Here is a 23683-nt window from a genome sequence, read left to right on the forward strand (position 1 = left end):
AAACAGAGAGCAATAGGTTTTCTTGTACATTTTAAACAGAAGAATAATTATTTATTGAGCAATATGCCTTAACCTGAAATTGTCGCAACCGCATCCACTCACACATTCACTCACACACACATATACACAAAAAGAGACAGATAAAGATGGAAAGGGATAAGTGGTTTGAAGTGATGTAGGGTTTCGGGGTTCATGGTAAACATAGGAACATAGGACCAGGAGTAGGCCATTCAGCCCATTAGGTTTGCTCTGCCATTCAATACGATCATGGCTGATCATCCACTTCAATGCCTTTTCCCCACAATATCTCCATATCCCCTTGTGTCATTGGTATTTAGAAATCTGTCAATCTCTGCTTTAAACATACTCAATGACTGAGCTTCCACAGCCAGCTGGGGTAGAGAATTCCAAAGATTGAAAACCCTCTGAGTAAAGAAATTTCTCCTCATCTTGGTCCTAAGTTTCCCCATTATTTTGAAATTGTGTTCCCTGGTTCTAGACTCCCCAAACAGGGGAAATATCTTGCCTGCATCTACCCAGTCTATCCCTTTAAGTATTTTGTGGGTTTCAATGGGATCACCTCTCATTTTTTGAAATACTATAGAATACAGGCCCAATTACCCCAATCTCTCTTCAAAGGACTGCCCCGCCATCCCGGGAACAACCTATTGAATTCTCTTGGAGGTCAAGTTTTCTTTGGTTGCAGACCTGAGGTGTTCGTACCTTACTCTGCTGGTTGAAAGTTCAGTTTGAAGACAAAGGATCACTTCCAATTCACTGCTGCGCAAGTTGAAAAATGTAGAATTCACAGCAGGACACTTTCCTTCTTGGCTTGTTGGATTTTTTCCCCAGTTCTCAGCTGGACAAGATTTTGTGATATTTCTTCCTGGGTCTCCCTTTCTCTCTCTCTCTTCAGGGAGCTCCCTTTTTCAACAAAAAAGTTTCTCATATCTCGCCTCTGCTGGGAGACAGAGATTTTACTCCCTGTGGTGACCGACAGTGGCCCAGAATGTGGCTACTTAATATCTTCTTTGTTTCAGAAGAACACATTCAATTCAAAAATGTCTCTTGATGGGTTCAGGATGGGTGCAATTGTCACCTCTTAGCTCTGAATGTGTTCTTTAGTCCTGGCCAGACAGTTTGAATATACAAAAGCAAGGTCGTTGTTGCTTTAGCAGCCATTTTTTAAGCACATTGTCAACTGTTTTAAAAGAAAAATAAATGTTTATAATTCTTCAGGATGAGTTCTTGTAGTTTCACTCGCTGCACTTTATGTGTGTTACAGTTGTGACTGCTTTCTAACCACTTTCTCAACCTGCCCTGCCACGTTCAACGATTTGTGTGCATATACCCCAGGTCTCTCTACTCCTGCACCCTCTTTAGAATTTCATTCTTTATTTTATATTGCCTTTCCATATTCTTCCTACCAAAATGTATCACTTCACACGTCTCTGCATTAAATTTCATCTTCCACGTGTCTGCCAATTCCACCAGCCTGTCTGTGTCCTCATGAAGCCGATCACAATCCTCCTCACAGTTCATAATACTTGCAAGTTTTGTATCATCTGCAAATTTTGAAATTGTGCCCTGCGTACTCAAGGCTAGGCCATTAATATAGATCAAGAAAAGCAATGGTCCTAATCCCAACCCCTGGGGAACCTTACTCCATACCTTACGCCAGTCCAAAACACAACCGTTCATCACTGCTGTCTGTTTCCTGTCACTCAGCCAACTTCGTATCCAAGCTGCCACTTTTGTTCCATGGGTTTCAACTTTGCTAACAAACCTGTTATGTGACACTTTATCAAAGACCTTTTGAAAGGGAGGAAGTATTAGCTGTTTTAGTAGGCTTAAAAGTGGATAAATCCCCAGGCCCAGATGAGATGTATCCCAGGCTGTTATGTGAGGCTAGGGAGGAGATAGCAGGGGCTCTGACACAAATTTTCAAATCCTCTCTGGCCACAGCAGAGGTACCAAAGGACTGGAAGGCAGCGAATGTGGTACCATTATTCAAGAAGGGTAGCAGGGAAAAACCAGGTAATTACAGGCCAGTGAGTCTAACATCAGTGGTAGAGAAACTATTGGAAAAAATTCTGAGGGACAGGATTAATCTCCACTTGGAGAGGCAGGGATTAATCAAGGATAGTCAGCATGGCTTTGTCAGGGGGAGAGCATGTCTAACTAACTTAATTGAATTTTTCGAGGAGGTGATTAGATGTGTAGATGAGGGTAAAGCAGTTGATGTAGTCTACATGGACTTCAGTAAGGCTTTTGATAAGGTCCCGCATGGGAGATTGGTTAAGAAGGTAAGAGTCCATGGGACCCAGGGCAATTCGGCAAATTGGATCCAAAATTGGCTTAGTGGCAGGAGTCAGAGGGTGATGGTCGAGGGTCGTTTTTGCGATTGGAAGCCTGTGACAAGTGGTTTACCGCAGGGATCGGTGCTGGGACCCTTGCTGTTTGTAGTGTATATTAATGATTTAGACGTGAATTTAGGATGTATCAGTAAGTTTGCAGGTGGCACAAAAATTGGTGGTGCCGTAAATTGTGAGGAGGACAGCCATAGATTACAGGAAGATATAGATGGGCCGGTAAGATAGGCAGAGCAGTGGCAAATGGAATTTAAGCCTGAGAAGTGTGAGGTGATCCATTTTGGGAGGACTAACAAGGCAACGGAATATACAATGGGTGGTAGGACCCTAGGAAGTACAGAAGGTCAGAGGGATCTTGGTGTACTTGTCCATCGATCACTGAAGGCAGCAGCACAGGTAGATAAGGTGGTTCGGAAGGCATATGGGTAAGTTGCCTTTATTAGCCGAGGCATAGAATATAAGAGCAGGGAGGTTATGATGGAGCTGTATAAAACGCTAGTTAGGCCACAACTGGAGTACTGTGTACATTTCTGGTCACAACACTATAGGAAGGATGTGATTGCACTGGAGAGGGTGCAGAGGAGATTCACCAGGATGTTGCCTGGGCTGGAGCATTTCAGCTATGAGGGGAGACTGGATAGGCTAGGGTTGTTTTCCTTAGAGCAGAGAAGGCTGAGGGGGGACCTGATTGAGGTATACAAAATTATGAGGGGCATTGATAGGATAGATAGGAAGAAACTTTTTCCCTTAGCGGAGAGGTCAGTAACAAGGGGGCATAGATTTAAGGTAAGGGGCAGGAGGTTTAGAGGGAATTTGAGGAAAAATATTTTCGCCCAGAGGATGGTTGGAATCTGGAACACACTGCCTAAAGGGGTGGTAGAGGCAGGAACCCTCAAAACATTTAAGAAGTATTTAGATGAGCACTTGAAATGCCATAGCATACAAGGCTATAGGCCAAGTGCTAGAAAATGGGATTAAAATAGATCGGTGCTTAATGGCCGGCATGGACACAGTGGGCTGAAGGGTCTGTTTCTGTGCTGTATGACTCTATGACTCTATTTTGGAGGTCCATGTACACCACATTAACTGCATTACCCTCATCAACCCTCTCTGTTACCTCATAGAAAAACTCAAATTCAATCAAATTAGTTAAACACAGTTTGCCCTTAACAAATCCATACTGGCTTTCCTTAACTAATTCACAGTTGTCCAAGTGACTGTGAATTTCGTCCTGGATTATCATTTCTAAAAGCTTTCTTCCACTGAGATTAAACTGACTAGCCTGTAGTTACTGGGTTTATCCTTACACCCTTGTTCAAAAAAGGGTTTAACATTTGCAATTCACCAGTCCTCTGGTACCACCTAAGGAGCATTGGAAGATTATGGCCAGTGCCTCCACAATTTACACTCTCAGTTCCCTAAATATCCAAGGATGCATAGTGTCCTGGTGACTTATCAACTTTAAGTAAAATCAGCCTTTCGAATACCTCGGCGAGAATTTTACCAGGCCTTTGGAGATGGGCTGGGAGGTGGGAAGGCTCGCAGAATGGTGTGGGAAAGCATCGGGGGGTTGCCCATCTTCCTGCCAGCATGCTATTTTGCCAGTGTCAGGAAAGGTGGCAAATTGGCCGCCTGCCAGGAAGCTAATTGAGACACCTAAGCGACCAATTATGGGCCACTTTCCACCTCTGTGGGCATTTTTCCCATGTCGGGGAGGGCTCGCTGCCACATGGGGAGACTGCCCAGTGAAACCTGGTGTCCTCCCAGTGGGCTCCAGTGGGGTAGGCCCTCATTTTTGGGCACACCAGGGCCCATGGAGGGGCCACCCAGCGGCAGTGCCCACTCACATGGCAACAGCTCTGCCTGTGTTTCACGACACCCCCACCCCGATTACTGGGGCCCACCTGCCACAGCCATTGAGGTGCCCTCTCCTTGCAACTGTACCTCAGCAATGGCCACCACTAGTGGTGAGGCTGCTGAGCTGCTGGCCCTCTGATAGGGTCAGCAGATCTTGGGGGCGGCTTCCATCCTTAATAGGAATAGGTGCCCCAACGGCAGCCACTTCGTTGGCCACCGCCAGGAATATGCCTTCACAGCCGTTGCCGCCTGCTGAATCGAGGTCGCCTCCCATTTTCCGACCTGGCAGTGTCAGTTCAGCCATTGTGAAAAAATTCTGGACCTTCTCTTTAACAATTTTTAGTTTATTCACTGCCTCAGCCTCCTCCTCCTTCACTATGATTTTGGCAGCATCTTCTTTCTTGGTAAAGACAGATGCAAAGTCGTCATTTAGCACCTCAGCCATGCCTTCTGCCCCATGAATAAATCCCCTTTGTAGTCCCTAATTAGCCTTACTCCTCCTTTTACTACCCTTTTACTATCTATAAGCTTATAGAAGACTTGGATTCCCTTTTATGTTAGCTACCAGTCTCTTCTCATGCTGTCTGCTTCTCTTATTTCTCTCTTCACTTCGTCTATGAACTTCCGATATAGCCTCGTTCTCATTTGTATTATCAATTATATGAACATACAAACATACGAATTAGAAGCAGAAGTAGGTCATTCAGCTCCTCTAGCCTGCTCCACCATTCAGTAAGATCATGGCTGATCTGTTTGTGTCTCGAATTCCACACTCCCATCTACCCCCGAAATCCTTTGATTCCCTTGCCTAACAAGAATCTATCTACCTCCGCCTTAAAAATATTCAATATTCCACCACCTTCTGAGGCAGAGAGTTCCAAAGTTGCACAACCCTCTGAGAGAAAAAATTTCTCCTCAACTCTGTCCTGAAAGGGCGACCCCTAATTTTAAAACAGTGCACCCTAGTTCTGGACTCACCCACAAGAGAAAACATCCTTTCCACCTCCAACTTGTCAAAACTGTTCAGGATCTTATAAACTTCAATCAAGTCTCCCCTTACTCTTCTAAATTCTCGTGAAAACAAGCCCAGTCTGTCCAACCTTTCCTCACAAGACAACCTGCTCATTCCAGGTATCAATCTAGTAAACCTCCTCTGAACTGCCTCCAATGCATTTATATCCTTCCTTAAATAAGGAGCCCAAAACTGCACACAGTATTTGAGATGTGGTCTCACCGATGCCCTGTATAACTGAAGCATAACATCCTTACTTTTGTTTTCAATTCCTCTTATATTAAAGGATAGCATTCCATTAGCCTTCTTTATTACTGCAAACTAATGTTTTTTGACTCATGCACTCTGTTTGCTGTGCACGGCTGTCTTGTTGCACTCTGCGGTCCCTTTAAAATTGATGTGGGTGTGTGCATTGTAAAGGGAACGTTGCTTGTGCACACCATGTTTGCTTTGTGGCACATTCCTAATTGCTGCACAGCCACACACCCACGCAGCTTAGAGGGACCATTGCTCATCACATATAGGGCTCCCCCAATGTGGTGTCGGAGATGGGGCGGGGGGGGGGGGTGGTGGCATGGAGAATCAGCCCGGTGCCGGGAGCCCTGCCTCCAACACAAAACCCCGGCAGTAGATTCCAACTATATACTAGCCTGTAAGGTATGTGTTTGTCAGTACCTGAGCTGGTGGCTGCAAGTATCCAATCAAGCAATGGGACCTTTTCATCAGTGATGTGGTGTTGCTCTTTCTTCCTCCTGGATGTGCGGAGGCTGGGCAGGTGGCAGTTCTTTGGTGTCTGAAAGCAGAAAAACAGAAATGGGTAGGTTGGGTTGAGGGAAGGGGATTGGGGTGGGGAACAAGAGGTCCATGGTCACACCATCAGCAGCTTGCTCATCATACCAGATAGCAGGATGACGATAAGGTGGGAGTTGAGAAAGGGCATAAGGCAGGAAGATACCATCATCCTCAATGTTCTTAGCGATGCTGATGCCATGGACTCTGTCGCAACTGGCCCCATGATGCAGAGAACCATCTCCTCCATAGGGTTCAGGAGATGAAGGCATCCTTGTCCCAAACTGGTTCTGCTGTGTTCCCAGTGGTTATGGGCCACCTGGTCCTGCAAGAGAAAGGGAAAAAGGTTAGTGATTATGTTGTACTGCATTTAGGTAATATACCTGCCACAGCTACATAGCTGTAGGCATGTGGAAACAGCAGGAAGTAGGTGTGAGTCGGCAGCATTGGTAGGTGTGAGAGAGTGAGGTGGAGTATCTGGATGTTAGGCCTGAGTCCTGCATGCCAGGGAGCACTGCCAGGTAAGTGATGGGGGCAAGGGAGATTGACGGTGTGGTGGGTATGGGATGTCATATGAAGATGAATTCACTGACCTTGATCACCTGCATGAGGTCTGTTGACTACTTGTGGCACTGCTGCCAGGTCCTGGCGGGTCAGTCTCCTTGCATTGATCTCCCTGGCCATCTCCTCCCATTCCCTTCAGAGGGTGTTCCTTAAGGGACTCCTGGCCCCCCACAGAAACATGACCTCTCTCCTCCTGTCACCTTCCACCACTAAGGATTCCAGCATCACATCTATGAGCCTAATAGCCCTCTTTCTTCCCTAGTGCTCCATTTGTGCAGCTCCTACTTGCAGTCAGTGTCAGTACAGGCAGTCAGCAGCATTACCATTTCACTGAATGCAGCTCCCCTTTTAAGAGGGGCAGACATTCTTTAGAGGGAGCAGGCTGTCTGCATCATATGAGATCAGCACCGCGCCTTGGCCCCCCACTGAGCACTGACAGCCAGAAGCATGGGCCCCATTTGGGCTAACGGTACAGGCAGGTAAATGAGGAGGCAGCACCAAGTTTGCATGCAGCCTGCCTCAATGGCAAGGGGTGTGAGCGGGGTATGAACCGTGGCCCCTGTGCCCAAAAAAGGGCCATAATGACGTTTTAGTCCGTTATTTAGAGATACAGCACTGAAACAGGCCCTTCGGCCCACCGAGTCTGTGCCGACCATCAACCACCCATTTATACTAATCCTACACTAATCCCATATTCCTACCACATCCCCACCTGTCCCTATATTTCCCTACCACCTACCTATACTAGTGGCAATTAATAATGGCCAATTTACCTACCAACCTACAAGTCTTTTGGCTTGTGGGAGGAAACCGGAGCACCCGGAGAAAACCCACGCAGACACAGGGAGAACTTGCAAACTCCACACAGGCAGTAGCCAGAATTGAACCCGGGTCGCTGGAGCTGTGAGGCTGTGGTGCTAACCACTGCCGCACTGTGCCGCCCACTTGACTCCTTGACTCACTCTCCTATTTCTCATCTACATCCTCAGCAACATCATTTGAAAACGTAGCATCACTTTCCATGTGTAGGCTGACGTAACCTAGCTCAACCTCACGACCATCTCTCTCAACCCCTCCACTGTCTCTAAATTGTCAGACTACTTGACAACATCCAGTATTGGATTAGCAGAAATTTCCTCCAACTAAATATTTGGAAGATCAATGCCATAACCTTTGGTCCCTGCAATAAACTCTGTTCTCTAGCTACTGACTCCACCCCTCTCCCTGGCAACTGTTTGCTGCCAAACCACACCATTCGCAACCTGATGTCATATTTGTCCCAAGGTGAGCTTCTGACCACATATTCTGCCTAGACTGCCTATTTCCACTTCCATAAAATTGCCCGACTCCACCTCAACAGCTGCTGAAATCCTCATTCATGCCTTTGTTACTGCTAGACTTGACTATTCCAATGCATTCATTTATTATTTGTTTAGAGATACAGCCATGAAACAGGCCCTTCGGCCCACTGAGTCTATGCCAACCATCAACCACCCATTTATACTAATCCTATATTAATCCCATATTTCTACCACATCCTCACCTTCCCTCAATTCCCTTCCACCTACCTATACTAGGGACAATTTATAATGGCCAATTTACCTATCAACCTGCAAGTTTTTGGCTGTGGGAGGAAACCGGAGCACCCAGCGGAAACCCACACAGTCACAGGGAGAACTTGCAAACTCCGCACAGGCAGTACCCAGAATCGAACCCGGGTCCCTGGAGCTGTGAGGCTGCGGTGCTAACCACTGCACCACTGTGCCGCCCTTCTGACCAGCCTCCCACAGTCTACCCTCTGAAAATTTGAGGTCATACAAAATTGCTGTCCTTGTCCTAATTCGCACCAAGTTCTGTTCACCTATCACCCCTCTGCTTGCTGCTCTACATTAACTCCTGGTTAAGCAACACCTTGATTTTAAAATTCTCATAATTGTTTTCAAATCCCTTGATGGCCTTGCCCTTCCCTTTTTCTGGAATTTCCTCCAGTCCTACAACCCTCCAAAATATCTGCTCTCCTCCAATTCTGGCTTCTTGAGCATCCCAGATTTTAATTGCGCCACCATTGGTGACAAGGCCCTAAGCTCTGAATTCCCTCTCTACCCCTCTTTCCTCCTTTAAAATGCTCTTTAATACCTACCTCTTTCACCAGGCTTTTTGTCATTTGCCCTAATATGTCCTGATGTGGCTCAGTGTCAATTTTTTTTGATAATGTTCCTGTGAAGTACTATGGGATGTTTTACTATATTAAAGGCGATATATAAATACAAGTTGTTGTTGTGTGTAACCAGAGGGAAAAAAACTGCTTTGCAGTGTTCATTAGCAGCCATTCGCAGAGTCAGGGGTAATGCTTGCTTTGTTGGGATCTTTTTGTTATTCTTTCATGGGACGTGGGCATCACTGTCAAGGCCACCATTTGTTCCCTATCCTGAATTGCCTCTGACAATTGAGTGGATTGTTGTGGATCTGGAGTCACATTTAGGCCAGACCAGGTAAGGACAGCAGATTTCCTTCCCTTTCCCTAAAGTGAACCAGATGGGTTTTTACAACAATCAATAATAGCTGATAATAATTACTGAGACTAGCTTTCAGTTGCAGATTTTAATTAATTCCACTAGCTGCCATGGTGGGATTTGAACTCATGTCCCTAGGGCAATAGCCTGGGCCTCTGGTTTACTAGTTTAGGGACATTACCACTATACCACCGTCTCCCCAAAAGCAAGGGCCAGTTCGTGGCCCTGATATTTCACTAGGCAGTGATCCTGAATACTAATCTCTTCATTTGGTGTCAAATCTATACGCATGTAATCATGAAAAGGCATGTTTGCAATAGGTAATATAAAAATAGTTGACAAAATCATCAGGGATCAACTGTTACCATGGTATAGGTGATCTTTCACTGGATCTGTTCAGGGTCACTGATTGCTTTGGGATCTCTTGTATGATCCTAATACCGCCCATGCCCATAGCCAGCCAGATGAAGGTAAACTGCCAGATTTTGTGAAACCAGGGGTAGGAAGACTCGATTTTTTTTCTGCATCTTATTGTCTAACAGTGCTTGGGAAAAGTGTTATCAGTACAATTTTGCTCTGTGCATATCCTTCTCTTGATGGCATATTATCATGTTTGTGCTCTAATTCCACGTACATTTTATGCATCATGATGCAACTAGTTGGCAATGTTGCGATGTTGATTAAACACAGTGGCTAAATTGTCATGGCCTTTCTGCATGTTCTTCCCTATTTGTCACCAAATTACAAGAAAACTGGTGATTTAATTTAAAGGCAATTTGGGAGAGCGATGATCCTCTGCTGTGCTCCTTTGACCTGGGGCGATAGAAATCTCTGTATATATCTAGGTACAGTAACCAGTATAGACTGTCCAATTTGATAAAATGGTTATGAGGATGAAAACGTAATCAAGTATTGAAGGTGCAGAATATAACCACATTTTCATCGGATTCAGGCACTGCTTCAGGCCCACAGAAGCTTTGGGCTGTCACAACCAACCCCTCCCCCCTCCCACCCACCACCCCACCAATTATTCTGATTGAGATAAAATATATCTGTAAAATAAGGCATAACTTCAAAGAAAGACTTGCATTTTACAGAGTGCCTTTCATGATCTCAAGACATCCCAAAGCGCTTTCCAGCCAATGAAGTACTTTTGAATTGTCGTCAGTGTTGTAATGTAGGAAATGTTGCATCCAATTTGTGCACAGTAAGCTCCCACAAACAGCAATGCGACATTGACCAGATCATCTATTTTAGTGATGTTGTTTGAGGGATAAATATTGGCTAGGGCATCAGGGAGAACTTCCTGCTCATAAAGGTGTTAAAAAAAAGTGTTTGTTTTGAAATTAATATAAGTTGGAAGATTTGCAGACGTTCAGGGTTAGTAATCAGACATCTGAACCCCAGAGAAAAGAAACAGAGCAGTGGCCCATGAGATAGCAGTTAATGAAGCAGAGCTTTGGGACAATTAATTAATTTCCAGCAACATCAATTTGCATTTATATTTGTAGCAGTTCTTGCATTGAATGCCTTGAAGTATTAAAAGGGATGAAAAAGATGCTTAGCAGGTAATGGGAAAGGTGAAAATTCAAATATGCAGTCAAATAAACCTGCTTTGAAGGAGGGAATATTTGGCAAGACAGGATGGTTTAGGGAGAGAGTTCCACAGGACTGGAGTGGTGGTGAAAAGAATGGGGAAATGAGCAGTATACCGGAGTAAAAGGAGCGGAGGACATATGCTGGCATATACAACTGGAGAAAGTCACTGAAGTTGTTGATGCACATACAAGGAGGATGCCAATGACATTTGACAAAGACAGGTGTCATGCACATCGGAAGTGCATGAGACAACCATCATGGACTAACTCTGAAGAGTTATGAAAAAAAGACTTTGTCTTTAAAAAATGAACTGTATTTTAAAAAGTGAACAATGATCCAGAAAGATCACCGAAGAAAAAGGGGATAGGCCTTTTGTGTATTCAAACAGTCTGACAAAGACAAAGAACAAACCTTCAAAGTCAAAAGGTGTTAATGAAATTCATTTTACACCTTTCCTAAAAACATTCCAGAATTGAATGTCTTCTTCTGAAACAAAGGAGGTGTGAAATAGCCACATCCATTGTGCAATCACCATGTGGAAAAGAGGAGAGTATCTCCTAACATGAGGTGAGAAGTGACACAGTTTTATGCTAAAAAAAACAGCCAGAGAGAGAGACTGACCCAGAAGATGAACAGCTTGAGTTCCAGTAAAGCCAGGAAGCACAGTGCCCTGTTGAAAAAATCCAACATCTACAGTATACAGCAGTGAGAGCTAGAAGTAACCCACCATCTTAAACATAACCTTCAACCAAGAGAGAAATGTACAACCATCTCAGGCCTACATCCATCTAGAACTTAATTCTCAAGAGAATTCAACAGGTTTATTGTAACCTTTCCCCCCACTGGAAAGCATCTTTTTTCCCTTCCCTGTCTCTTTGTCTGTGTGTATGTGTGTGTGTTTGCAAGCGAATGTGTGAGTGGATGCAGTTGCAACAATTTCAGGATAAGGTGTATTGATCAATAAATAATTGACTTTCTGTTTTTTTTAATCCTACAAGAAAACCTGTCACTGTCTGTTTATTTGAAAAATAAAACACCAAGAGGCTAAACTCTAATACAAATACACTGCTGCGGTCAAGTAGGCGGTTGAACAGTGGGAACCACCCATGTGGCCGTAACACAGGGAAGTAAGGGATTTTTTACCCAAAATTGCCTGAATTTCATTTTAACCATTTCTCTTCCAAATTTGTTTTCAATTGTTCAGTACTTGTTTACCTATTTGTGATGCTGTCTTCTTGTTAGGGGTCATGGGTTATGTAACTAATTATTCAGAATTTCACTGTTTATTTTAGAGAAGTCATTAACACACATAAAATAAATAGGTCAATGTTCTTCTTTAGAAACCAAATACATTTTATGTGAATGTGTTAATGTGTCCATGACTAATATTGTACAAGGGGTTCTAAACCTTAAAGACTCTAAAGAGAAAATGACAGATGAGTCTGACAAGGTTAGTTGATTGAAGGAGACATAGGTGAAAACTCTATTGACCTACACTATGTTATTTTTAAGTAAAACTCTGCTCCTTTGATTTCTCTAGAGGGTTACTGTTTCAGAAGGCTGACTAAACATTTAGAGAACATGTGTTGAATACAATGGTATTGGATTTATGTCAGGGTTTGTGGTTTGATAAGAGTTTAGCAAGTAATAACAGGGCTGATTTTCACATGCATGAGGCCATGCTCTGTATTGTTTACATAAGTCAGTGTTCTCATTTATGGGTGTATGACTGGTCTATATGGTTAAGAACTGGTGCAAATCTCACCAATACAGAAGCAAAATACTGCTGATGCTGGAAATCGGAATTAAAAATAGAAAGTGCTGGAAACACTCAGCAGGTCTGGCAGCATCTGTGGAGAGAGAAACAGTTAACGTTTCAGGTCTATGACCTTTCATCAGGATTGTCTAAAGTTAGAAATGTAATAGGTTTTGAGCAAGTGAAAGGGGAGAGGGTGGGAAGAAGAACAAAAGGGAAGCCTTGTGATAGTGTGGAGGGCAGGAAAGATTAAATGGTGCAAAGCCAGAGGAAGTGGTAATGGGACTAGTAAAGAAACAAAAAGATGTGTCTGGAAGAGGTGTGCATGGACGGATTGCCATCTGAATGCAAAGTAAAGGAATTAAGAAAGAAAGAGAATAAAACCAAACCAGCAAAAAAACTCAAAACAAAATTCTTTTGGGCCTCCTTATCTCGAGAGACAATGGGTACGTGCCTGGAGGTGGTCAGTGGTTTGTGAAGCAGCGGCTGGAGTGGCTATAAAGGCCAATTCTAGAGTGACAGGCTCTTCCACAGGTGCTGCAGAGAAATTTGTTTGTCGGGGCTGTTGCACAGTTGGCTCTCCCCTTGCGCCTCTGTCTTTTTTCCTGCCAACTACTAAGTCTCTTCGACTCGCCACATTTTAGCCCCGTCTTTATGGCTGCCCGCCAGCTCTGGCGAACGCTGGCAACTGACTCCCACGACTTGTGATCAATGTTACAGGATTTCATGTCGCGTTTGCAGACGTCTTTATAGCGGAGACATGGACGGCCGGTGGGTCTGATACCAGTGGCGAGCTCGCTGTACAATGTGTCTTTGGGGATCCTGCCATCTTCCATGCGGCTCACATGGCCAAGCCATCTCAAGCGCCGCTGACTCAGTAGTGTGTACAAGCTAAGGATTTTGGCCGCCTCGAGGACTTCTGTGTTGGAGATACGGTCCTGCCACCTGATGCCAAGTATTCTCCGGAGGCAGCGAAGATGGAATGAATTGAGATGTCGCTCTTGGCTGAGATACGTTGTCCAGGCCTCACTGCCATAGAGCAAGGTACTGAGGACACAGGCCTGATACACTTGGACTTTTGTGTTCCGTGTCAGTGCGCCATTTTCCCACACTCTCTTGGCCAGTCTGGACATAGCAGTGGAAACCTTTCCCATGAGCTAGTTGATTTCTGCATCTAGAGACAGGTTACTGGTGATAGTTGAGCCTAGGTAGGTGAACTCTTGAACCACTTCCAGAGCGTGGTTGCCAATATTGATGGATGGAGCATTTCTGACATCCTGCCCCATGATGTTTGTTTTCTTGAGGCTGATGGTTAGGCCAAATTCATTGCAGGCAGCCGCAAACCTGCCCATGAGACTCTGCAGGCACTCTTCAGTGTGAGATGTTAAAGCAGCATCGTCAGCAAAGAGGAGTTCCCTGATGAGGACTTTCCGTACTTTGGACTTCGCTCTTAGACGGGCAAGGTTGAACAACCTGCCCCCTGATCTTGTGTGGAGGAAAATTCCTTCTTCAGAGGACTTGAACGCATGTGAAAGCAGCAGGGAGAAGAAAATCCCAAAAAGTGTGGGTGCGAGAACACAGCCCTGTTTCACGCCACTCAGGATAGGAAACGGGTCTGAGGAGGAGCCACCATGTTGAATTGTGCCTTTCATATTGTCATGGAATGAGGTGATGATACTTAGTAGCTTTGGTGGGCATCCAATCTTTTCTAGTAGTCTGAAGAGACCACGTCTGCTGACGAGGTCAAAGGCTTTGGTGAGATCAATGAAAGCAATGTAGAGGGGCATCTGTTGTTCACGGCATTTCTCCTGTATCTGACGAAGGGAGAACAGCATGTCAACGGTCGATCTCTCTGCACGAAAGCCACACTGTGCCTCAGGGTAGATGTGCTCGGCCAGCTTCTGGAGCCTGTTAATTAGGACAAAATTAGGACAGAGATAATGACATAAAATTGTTGAACTCAGTATTGAGCCCAGAAGGCTGTGAAGTGCCCAGTCAAACGACGAGTTACTGTTCCTTGAGTTTGCATTGAGCCTTATTGGAACACTGCTGCAGGTCAGGGATACAAAGGTCTGAGTGGGAGTAAGGTGAAAAATTAAAATGACAAGAGACTGGAAGCTCAGGCTCCTGCTTGTGGACTGAATGGGAGAGGAACACACCATTCAGTAAGGTCAATAGCTGATCTAATACCTCAACTCTGCCTTTCTGCACTACTTCCAAATCCCTTGATTCCCATAGTATCTAAAAATCTATTGCTTTCTGTCACAACCCTTTGAGTGAAGACATTTCTCCTCATCTCAGTTCTAAATGAGCGGCCCTTATTATGAGACTGTGACCCCTAGTTCTAGACTCCCCAACCCCATTTTTTCAGCATCTAGCCTGTCAAGCCCCTTAAGAAAGTCAAATGTTTCAATGAGATCACCAATCATTCTTCTAAACTCTAGGGAATATAGGCTTAGTGAACTCAATATTTCCTCATAGGACAAGCCCCTCATCCCAGGAATCAGTCTGTTGAACATTCGTCGTACTGTTCAAAGGTAAGTATATCCTTCCTTTGGTAAGGAGACCAAAACTGTACATAAGACTCCAGATGTGATCTCACCAAGGACCTATATAATTGCAGTAAGACTTTCTACTGGAAGTTATGATGAATCTTTATAAAATACTAGTTTGGCCTCAACTGGAGTATTATGTCCATTTCTGGGTACCACACTTCAGGAAGGATGTGAAGCCTTTAGAAAGGGTACAGAAAAGATTCACGAGAACAGTTCCAGTGATGAAGGACTTCAGTTACGAGGATAGATTGGAGAGGCTGGGGCTGTTCTCCTTCCAGGAGCTGTGGCTCCGGTGGGGTAGGGATATAGGAGGCTTCACTGGCTCCCCGGCTGGCCAAGGTTGACTCCAGGCACCTGCCAGGCTTCGGCCTCAGCAAGGGGCCCATCCATTGTCGGGAAGATCTCAGCGGTATACCAATCTGCACCCAAGTGGCGACTTAATTTCCATTAATTGGTTACCCCCCACTGCCGGGCTGGTAGCCAGGTCTGGGTTCACCCCATCTCAGGCAAGTTCACTTGGAGAAGGGATGTTGGCTAGACAACCTGACACACACCTTTCTAAAATTTCCCCTCTTCCGTCTCCAAAGCCACGTCCGCGCAGCGAATAAGATTCCATCTATTGTGTCTATTAGATACTTGAATAGCCAGTTTGCTGGTAAGGCTATAGCTCTTCATCCCACATTCATCTTAGCTGTTTCATATAAAATGGTTCCATTTCTGTTGCTGTTTGATGAACGTCTGCAAGGAATCCAGGTGGAATTCAATATTCTTACCAATAACAAACATGCACTACCTCACACTATGTATATCAACAGATGAGCGAAAGAAAGAATGTTTATTTATCTCCATTTCAGTCCTAATGGTGCTAACTGTCCTTAGGCAAAAAGAGCATGATTTATATTCTAAAGACTTGTTATTTCAAAATTATACTGCAGAATTCTTACATTAGTTTCAATCAATGGACAGTGCAATGGCAGAAACACTAATGGGGGAGACCTTCTGAGTGTTGGCAAAATCTTGGACTCCTAACTTTTATTGTGAATAAAATTGTGGGTGCAAAGAATATGTTTATGCTATTTTTCATGGAAGGATTTGAACTGAGGATGCAAATTTTAAAATCAAAGTGTTAGTGGATTTCTCTTCCTCCACTTCCACCAGGACTGCCATTGCCTGCTACTTCCTTGCATCTTGTCTGCCGCAATTACAGCTACTTCCTGGGGTTATCAATTGGAGGTGGCGATCGAAAAGGTGGTGAACATCCAGAAGGAGGGAGAGGGTCTTTTAGCAGCCTCCTCTCCATTGGCTGGTGAAATTTAAATGAAGTCTGACTAATTAAATAGCCTGACCCTCACCTCGCTCCACTACCAAAACCCACCCAGAGTTAAAATCGGACTGAGATACCAAATTCTTGTAATTGGAGCTAGTTAGAAGGAAATAGCTACAACAACAGCATCAATTGCAGACTTTTCCCATAAATATCTTTAAAACCAATAGCAATTACTGCATTGTAAATGGCAGATTCTCAGACACTGGTGTTTTTTTTGTGATTCTTTTTGTGCAGTTGATTTACTCTGCAACCAGCACCTGCAGGCCTCTTGCACCCAGTTGTGATACTGGCCATTTGATCCAGGAAAGATACATTTGATTACACCTCAATCATGCCAAACTAAAGAGATCATGTCTATTATCCATTTTTGCTGCCACTGTATTTGGCATATTTCCAGATGAGGTGTATTTCCCTTTTATTGTTTACCTCCATTCAAATTTTGCTGAACAACAAAACCTTGGAGAGGAATGAGTTTAGCAATGACCTCTGTTCCAACAGGAAACAGACCAACTACAGCCAAACTCATCAAGTACCATATTCCAGCTAACTTCTGCAGTACTGCAGTCAGCTTATCAATGAGTATGTATTATATTACGCTCATATGGTTGGGCACAAAGGTTTTGTGAATTTAAGCCAAAATGTAAGTATAATAGTGTTATTTCAGGACAACTGATATAAAACCAATAGCTAAGTAAATATGTGGTTTAATTTTAAATCTGTATCAATTGTCAAAATCTGAAGTAAATCCAGGAGAACAAGTCAATGTACATTTTGGCTGTATAAAGTTAACAAGATATTTAGTACCCTGGATGGAACATTGAAAGTTATATTTTTGGAAAGCTGTTATTCCATTAAATGTGTTGGATGCATTAATGATTTTTATCTGGGACATACTTTGTAAATGCTGTACAAATTGAGCAGGTATTTGATTCAGATCAATATCACACAGACCTCATGTACATGCCAATGCAGAGAAAATAAATATAAGAAATAGGAGCAGGAGCAGACAATTCAGCCCCTCGAGCCTGCTTCACCATTTAATAAGGTAATGACGATAGGAAGGATGTGATTGCACTGGAGAGGGTGCAGAGGGGATTCACTAGGATGTTGACTGGGCTGGAGTATTTCAGCTATGAAGAGAGACTGGATAGGCTAGGGTTGTTTTCCTTAGAGCAGAGAAAGCTGAGGGGGGACCTGATAGAGGTATACAAAATTATGAGGGGCATTGATAGGATAGATAGGAAGAAACTTTTTCCCTTAGTGGAGAGGTCAGTAACAAGGGGGCATAGATTTAAGGTAAGGGGCAAGAGGTTTACAGGGGATTTGAGGAAAATGTTTTCACCCAAAAGGTGGTTGGAACCTGGAACACACTGCCTGAAGGGGTGGTAGAGGCAGGAACCCTCACAACATTTAAGAAGTATATAGATGAGCACTTGAAATGCCACAGCATACAAGGCTACAGGCCAAGTGCTGGAAAATGGGATTAGAATAGATAAGCTTGATGGCCAGCATGGACATGGTGGGCCGAAGGGCCTGTTTCTGTGCTGTATAACTCTATGACTGATCCGATTGCGACCTTAAATCCACTTGACCCAGCCTCTACCACTCTCTGGGAAAGAGGATTCTAAAGATGAACAACCCTCTGAGAAGAAATTCCTCCTTATCTCCATCTTAAAAGGGAGACTCCTTATTTTGTAACTGTGCCCCCTAGTTCTAGATTCCCCCATGAGCTGAAACATCCTCTCAGCATTTATCCTGTCAAGCCCCCTCAGTATCTTGTATAATTCAATAAGATCACCTCATTCTTCTAAACTCCAATGAGTTTAGGCCCATCCTGCTCAACCTTTCTTCAGAAGACAACTCCTTCATCCCAGGAATCAGCCTAGTGAACCTTCTCGGAACTGCTTCTAATGCAATTATATCTTTCCTTAAGTAAGGAGACTGAAGCTGTATGCAGTACTCTAGGTACGGTCTCACCAATGCCCTATACACTTTTATACTCCATCTCCCTTGCAATAAATGCTAACATCTCATTTGCCTTCCTAATTACTTGCTGTGCCTGCATGCTGACTTTTTGTGATTCATGTACAAGGACACAAAGGTCTCTCTGTACCACAGCATTCTGCAGTCTCTCTCCATGTATATAATAATCTGCTTTTCTATTCTTCCTGCCAAAGTGGACAACATCACATTTTCCCACATTATTCCCCATCTGATAAATTTTTGCCCACCCACTTAACCTATCTATATCTCTTTGCAGACACCTTGGCCAGAATTTTACATTGGGCGGTCGCCCCGAGGCCTTTAATTAACCTCTCTGAGGCAGAAAGTCCTGCTTAATAGAACTGCCAACCAATCAGTCAATGGCAGCAAGAGGGATGACGGCCCCGCAAGAAGGTAAGTTTTTGAGGCCTCATGGGGTCAGTCAGTCGGGCCCCGGCAACGCAAGGGGATTTGTTGGGGGGATAGTGTTGTACAGTGGGAGTGGTTGGGCCATTGGGGAGCCCTCCGTGGACCATAGGGTGCCTGATCAGGAGGGCACCTCCCAGCCCGTAAGGGGGCCGCCAAGTTTTACCTGGCGGCATTCTGGGGCCCTTTGCCGCCTGGATGCCGCTGGTAAAATATCAGCGGCGGCGGGAGGAGGCCCTTAAGTGGCAGTTAATTGGCCTTGATTGGCTTTGCGTGGGCAGGCCATTTCTCACAGTCGCCACCCATGTAAAATTACTGCGGGGGCGGGAAGGCATCGGGAATGACACCCCCCCCCCCCCCCCATCTTCCACTCAATTTTAGGGCCCCCCGCCACCAGCCCACTCCTGTGGGGGGCTGTAAAATTCTCGCCTTTGTGTCCTCCTCACAACTTGCTTTCCTAGCTATCTTTGTATTATTTGCAAATTTGGTTATAATACACTTAGCCCCTTCATCCAAGTCATTGATATCACTTAGTAAATAGTTGAAGCCTCAGCACTGATCTCTGAGGCACTCCACTAGTTAGTTTGCCAACCTGGAAATGCTTCATTTATTCCGACTTAGTTATTAGTTAGCCAATCCTCTATCTATGCTAATGTATTACCCCAACACCATGAGCTCTTACCTTGTATAGTAACCCTTATCAAATGCCTTTTAGAAATCTAAATACACTACATCTACTGATTCCCCTGCTTGTTATAACCTCAAAGAACGTTAATAAATTCGTCAAACACAATATCCCTTTCATAAAATCGTGTTGACTCTGCCTTATTTCATTATGATTTTTTAAATGTCCTGCTACTACTTCCTTAATAAGGATTCTAGCTTTTTCCCAATGACAGATTTTAGGCTAACTGGCCTATAGTTTCCTGCTTTCTATTGCCCTCTGTCCTTTCTTGAATAGAGGTGTTACATTCACAGTTTTCCAATCTGCTGGGAACTTTCCAGAATCTAGTGAATTTTGGAAGATTACAACCAATGCATCCACTATCTGTGCAGCCATTTCTTCTAAGACCCTAGGATGCAAGTCATCAGGTCCAGGGGACTTGTCAGGCTTTAGACCCATTTTCTTGTACTTTTTCACTCGTGAAAGTGATTGTTTTAAGTTCCTCCCTCTCTTTTGCCTCTTGATTTTCTATTATTCTTGAATGCTTCTTGTGTCTTCTACTGTGAAGACAGATAAAAAATACTTGTTTAAAGTCTCTGCCATTTCCTTGTTTCTCATCATTAATTCTCATCATCCTCTAAGGGACCAATGCTTACTTTAGGCTACTCTCTTCCTTTTTATACACCTGTAGAAGCTTTTTCTGTCTGTTTTTATATTTCTTGCTAGTTTACTCTCATACTCTAATTTTTCCCTCTTTATTATTTTTTAAGTCATCCTCTGCTGGTTTCTAAAGATTTTCTCAATTTTCTGGCCTACCACTAATCATTGCAGCATTGTACGTCTTTTCTTTCAATTTGATACCATCTTTAACTTCCTTAGTTAGCCACAAATGCTGCATCCTCCTCAAAGAGTCTTATATCTTTGTTGAGAGTTATGAAATATCTCCTTAATTGTCTGCCACTTCTTCTCAACTGTTTTACCTTTTAACTTATTTTCCCAGTCCACCTTAGCCAACTCGTTTCTTCATATCCTTGTAATTGCCTTAGGTTTAAGATCCGAGCTTCAGATCCAAACTTCTCACCCTCAAACTGAATGTGAAATTCATCATGTTATGATCACTCTTGCCTAGAGGATCTTTTACTATGAGGTAATTTATTAATCCTGTCTCATTACAAATAACCAGGTCTAAAATAGAGGTAAGAGGAGAGAATGGGAATTAATTTTCTCACTGTTACCAGAGTTCTAATTAGGCACGAATCGTACAGGAGATTTTTTTTTTAGTGAGGAACTTGTGTGGCTTTACAACACACTCCGGAACAGGTATGTAATACTATTCTAAGCCATTATCATGGAGGAAGAGGAGGAGTAGCACAGGATGGAGCTGAGGAGAGTCAGACACCATTAAAGGACGATTTAGCCTACCCAGTAATGTCTCCCTTCAAAAAATATACAGGTGACACAGATCATGTGAGAACCTTACTGAGGAGCTCTGTAAAGGAGCATGTACTTCACTGAAGAGGCAATGGGGCATTCTCTGTGACCTGCTGAAGATCTACAGCCACGCTACCCCTCTGCACTGTACTCTCTTCCTTTCTATCTATGAGGGTGAACATCACCCTCAATATCTATGGTCCAGGGTAATTTTGAACACCCATGGGGGAATCTCTGTAACATTATCCATGGAGCAGATCAAGTATTTGTAGCAAAGCAGGCCAATATCTAACATTTGGAATCACAGCAAGACAACAGAGAGAAAAGCCATATTGATTCATGGGTTTGCTGGCTTCACCAAGGTCCAGGATGCAATTGATGGTACATCAAGGGTGCCCACAGAATACCCATTCAATGACCTCAAGGGATTCCTTGTTAATTTGTGACAGCAATGATAGTATCCTTCATGCCAAAACCATATATGCAGGATGTAACTATGTTTCTTTATTCTTTGCCATTTGGCCTTACCTGACCTTTACAGGGAACACAATCAGATCCATAAACTGATTTTGGGCAACAAAGTGTCCATGGCCAATGGCCCCAATCAGAATACCCCACACAGCAATAGAGGAAGGCCACAATGAGGCAATTGCAACTATCAAGAGGACCACCAGGACGCTGAAAGCATGCTTATGCTGCCTGAACAGGTCGAAGTGGATCGGCAGTATGCTTCAATTCACATGTCCATAATAGTTGTAGCCTGTGCATCCTTCACAACTTTGCCACTCAGGAAAGACTAGCTTCACATGGCTGACAATGAGGCTCTGGTTACATTGAGTGTACCAGCACAATGGTATGCACACTAACTATTGTAAGGGGCATCAGAGGTCTCAAAAGTCTTCTCTGTTTAAATCAGTCATCCTTGGTTACGATAACCTGACCTAGTTCTCCTCACTTGCCAATAAAGAGGAGGCAGTGGTGTAGTGGTAATGTTACTGGATTAGTACTGCTTAGGCTCTGAAGATATGGGTTTGATTCCCACCATGCAAGATGGTGAAATTTAAATTCAACTAGTAAATCTGGAATTAAAAGCTAGTCAAATAGTAACCATAAAACATTCGTTGATGGTTGTAAAAACCCATCTGGTTCTTTAATGTCCTTTAGGAAAGGAAATCTGCTGTCCTTACTGGGTCTGGCCTACATGTGATTTCAGACCCACAACAATGGGCTTGACTTTTAACTACCCTCTGAAATGGCCTAGTAAGCCACTCAGTTCAAGGGCAATTAGGGATGAGCAACAAATGCTGGCCTTGCCAGTGACACCCGCATCCCGTGAAAGAATAAAAAAAATCCACTATCCATCCTATCACATCACAACAAATCAGCCTCCTTTACCTTGACATGACTGTGCTGGTAATCATCACCTTAGTGAATGCCAAATGAGTGAATCTTTGCTGTAGAACTGTGATTTTCATAATAACAAAGTACAATGCCAATGGCGCAGTGGTTAGCACCGCAGCCTCACAGCTCCAGCGACCCGGGTTCAATTCTGGGTTATGCCTGTGTGGAGTTTGCAAGTTCTCCCTGTGTCTGTGTGGGTCTCCTCCGGGTGCTCCGGTTTCCTCCCACATGCCAAAGACTTGCAGGTTGATAGGTAAATTGGCCATTATAAATTGCCCCTAGTATAGGTAGGTGGTAGGGAAATATAGGGACAGGTGAGGATGTGGTAGGAATATGGAATTAGTGTAGGATTAGTATAAATGGGTGGTTGATGGTTGGCACAGACTCGGTGGGCCGGAAGGCCTGTTTCAGTGCTGTTTCTCTCTAAACTCTAAACTAATAATTGCAAAGTGCAAACAGACAGTCATCCTACTCCTTCCCAATATTGTAATTCCCATGGGTGTCTGCTTGCACTTTTCTATAATCTGTTCCAGAGCTCCTTCTAAGTACCACTTGAAGGCCTGAGGTGGTGATCTCCTTATGCTGTACAAAAGGGTTTGCTCCAGGCATGAAGCTGCTGATGGCTGCATCTCTGGAGGGTGGTCTTGCTTCCCACATTCCACTGGCATGATGTTCCAAGGGTGAAAGCTGGAAGTCTGGCATGTGTTGCTATACTGCAGGATGGAAGGATAATACAGCTGTGACACTTGGGTTGCTTCACCACCATCAACACCTTCCATGTCCTGCATCACCCATTGCTGTGATTCATCTGCAGGAAAGGAGCATTGAAGTCAAGAATGGGTAAGCAATATTTCTGTGGGATTAAGGAGACCGTGAAGGTTGTGGCTGTGTAGTATTTCATAGTATAGGTGTTCAGTCAGTAACTTGGCACAAGTAAGATGCTGCTGACCTCACCACCTTCCACAGCAAGAACTGAGTGAGGAGGCCAGATTTAAATGTTTTATTTTCAAAACAAATTCCAGATTCTCCATCGGGGTTTCAAACTATAATGCCAGCTTCGAACCCCCAGATCAACCTCACTTGCATCAGGCATTCCAGCCACTGATCCTGCCCTTGCTGACTGAAATTCTGGTGCTGATTTATCCTACATGTTCGGCATTAGTGCTGTCCTGAGTGCTGCGTACCGAATTGGTTACAAAAATGTAATAGTGAAGGAATGGAATGCAGATCAATGCTATCATTTCAGATATAACAAGGCCACCTAGAAAAAAAAACACACTGGGAAATTATGAACTGGAATTTCCTCAAAGCTGGTCCTGCTCTGCCATCGTAATTTCACCCGAAGAGTGGCGGAAACTACATTCATGCACATAAATGCAGCCACTGCCACACTTCCAGTAAAATTACAATGGCGGAGTGAGAACAGCTCCGAGG

The 23683-nt window shown here is 44.0% G+C and overlaps 1 protein-coding gene across 6 annotated transcripts in view; it reads left to right on the forward strand.

The window, feature by feature from the left end:
• The window catches only part of LOC137384696 (BTB/POZ domain-containing protein KCTD8-like), a 352009-nt gene that overhangs the window by 82464 nt on the left and 245862 nt on the right, over positions 1–23683 (forward strand). Inside the window, exon 2 of one of the 6 annotated variants that reach the window (XM_068059280.1) lies at positions 16012–16022. The exons of the other annotated variants lie outside the window; for them this stretch is intronic. Within the exon in view, the coding sequence (XP_067915381.1) occupies positions 16012–16022 (11 nt within the window). The remainder of the gene's footprint in view (positions 1–16011; positions 16023–23683) is intronic. 6 annotated transcript variants of the gene reach the window in all.

Source organism: Heterodontus francisci, chromosome 1 (genome assembly GCF_036365525.1).
Source record: "Heterodontus francisci isolate sHetFra1 chromosome 1, sHetFra1.hap1, whole genome shotgun sequence".
NCBI classification, from domain to species: domain Eukaryota; kingdom Metazoa; phylum Chordata; class Chondrichthyes; order Heterodontiformes; family Heterodontidae; genus Heterodontus; species Heterodontus francisci.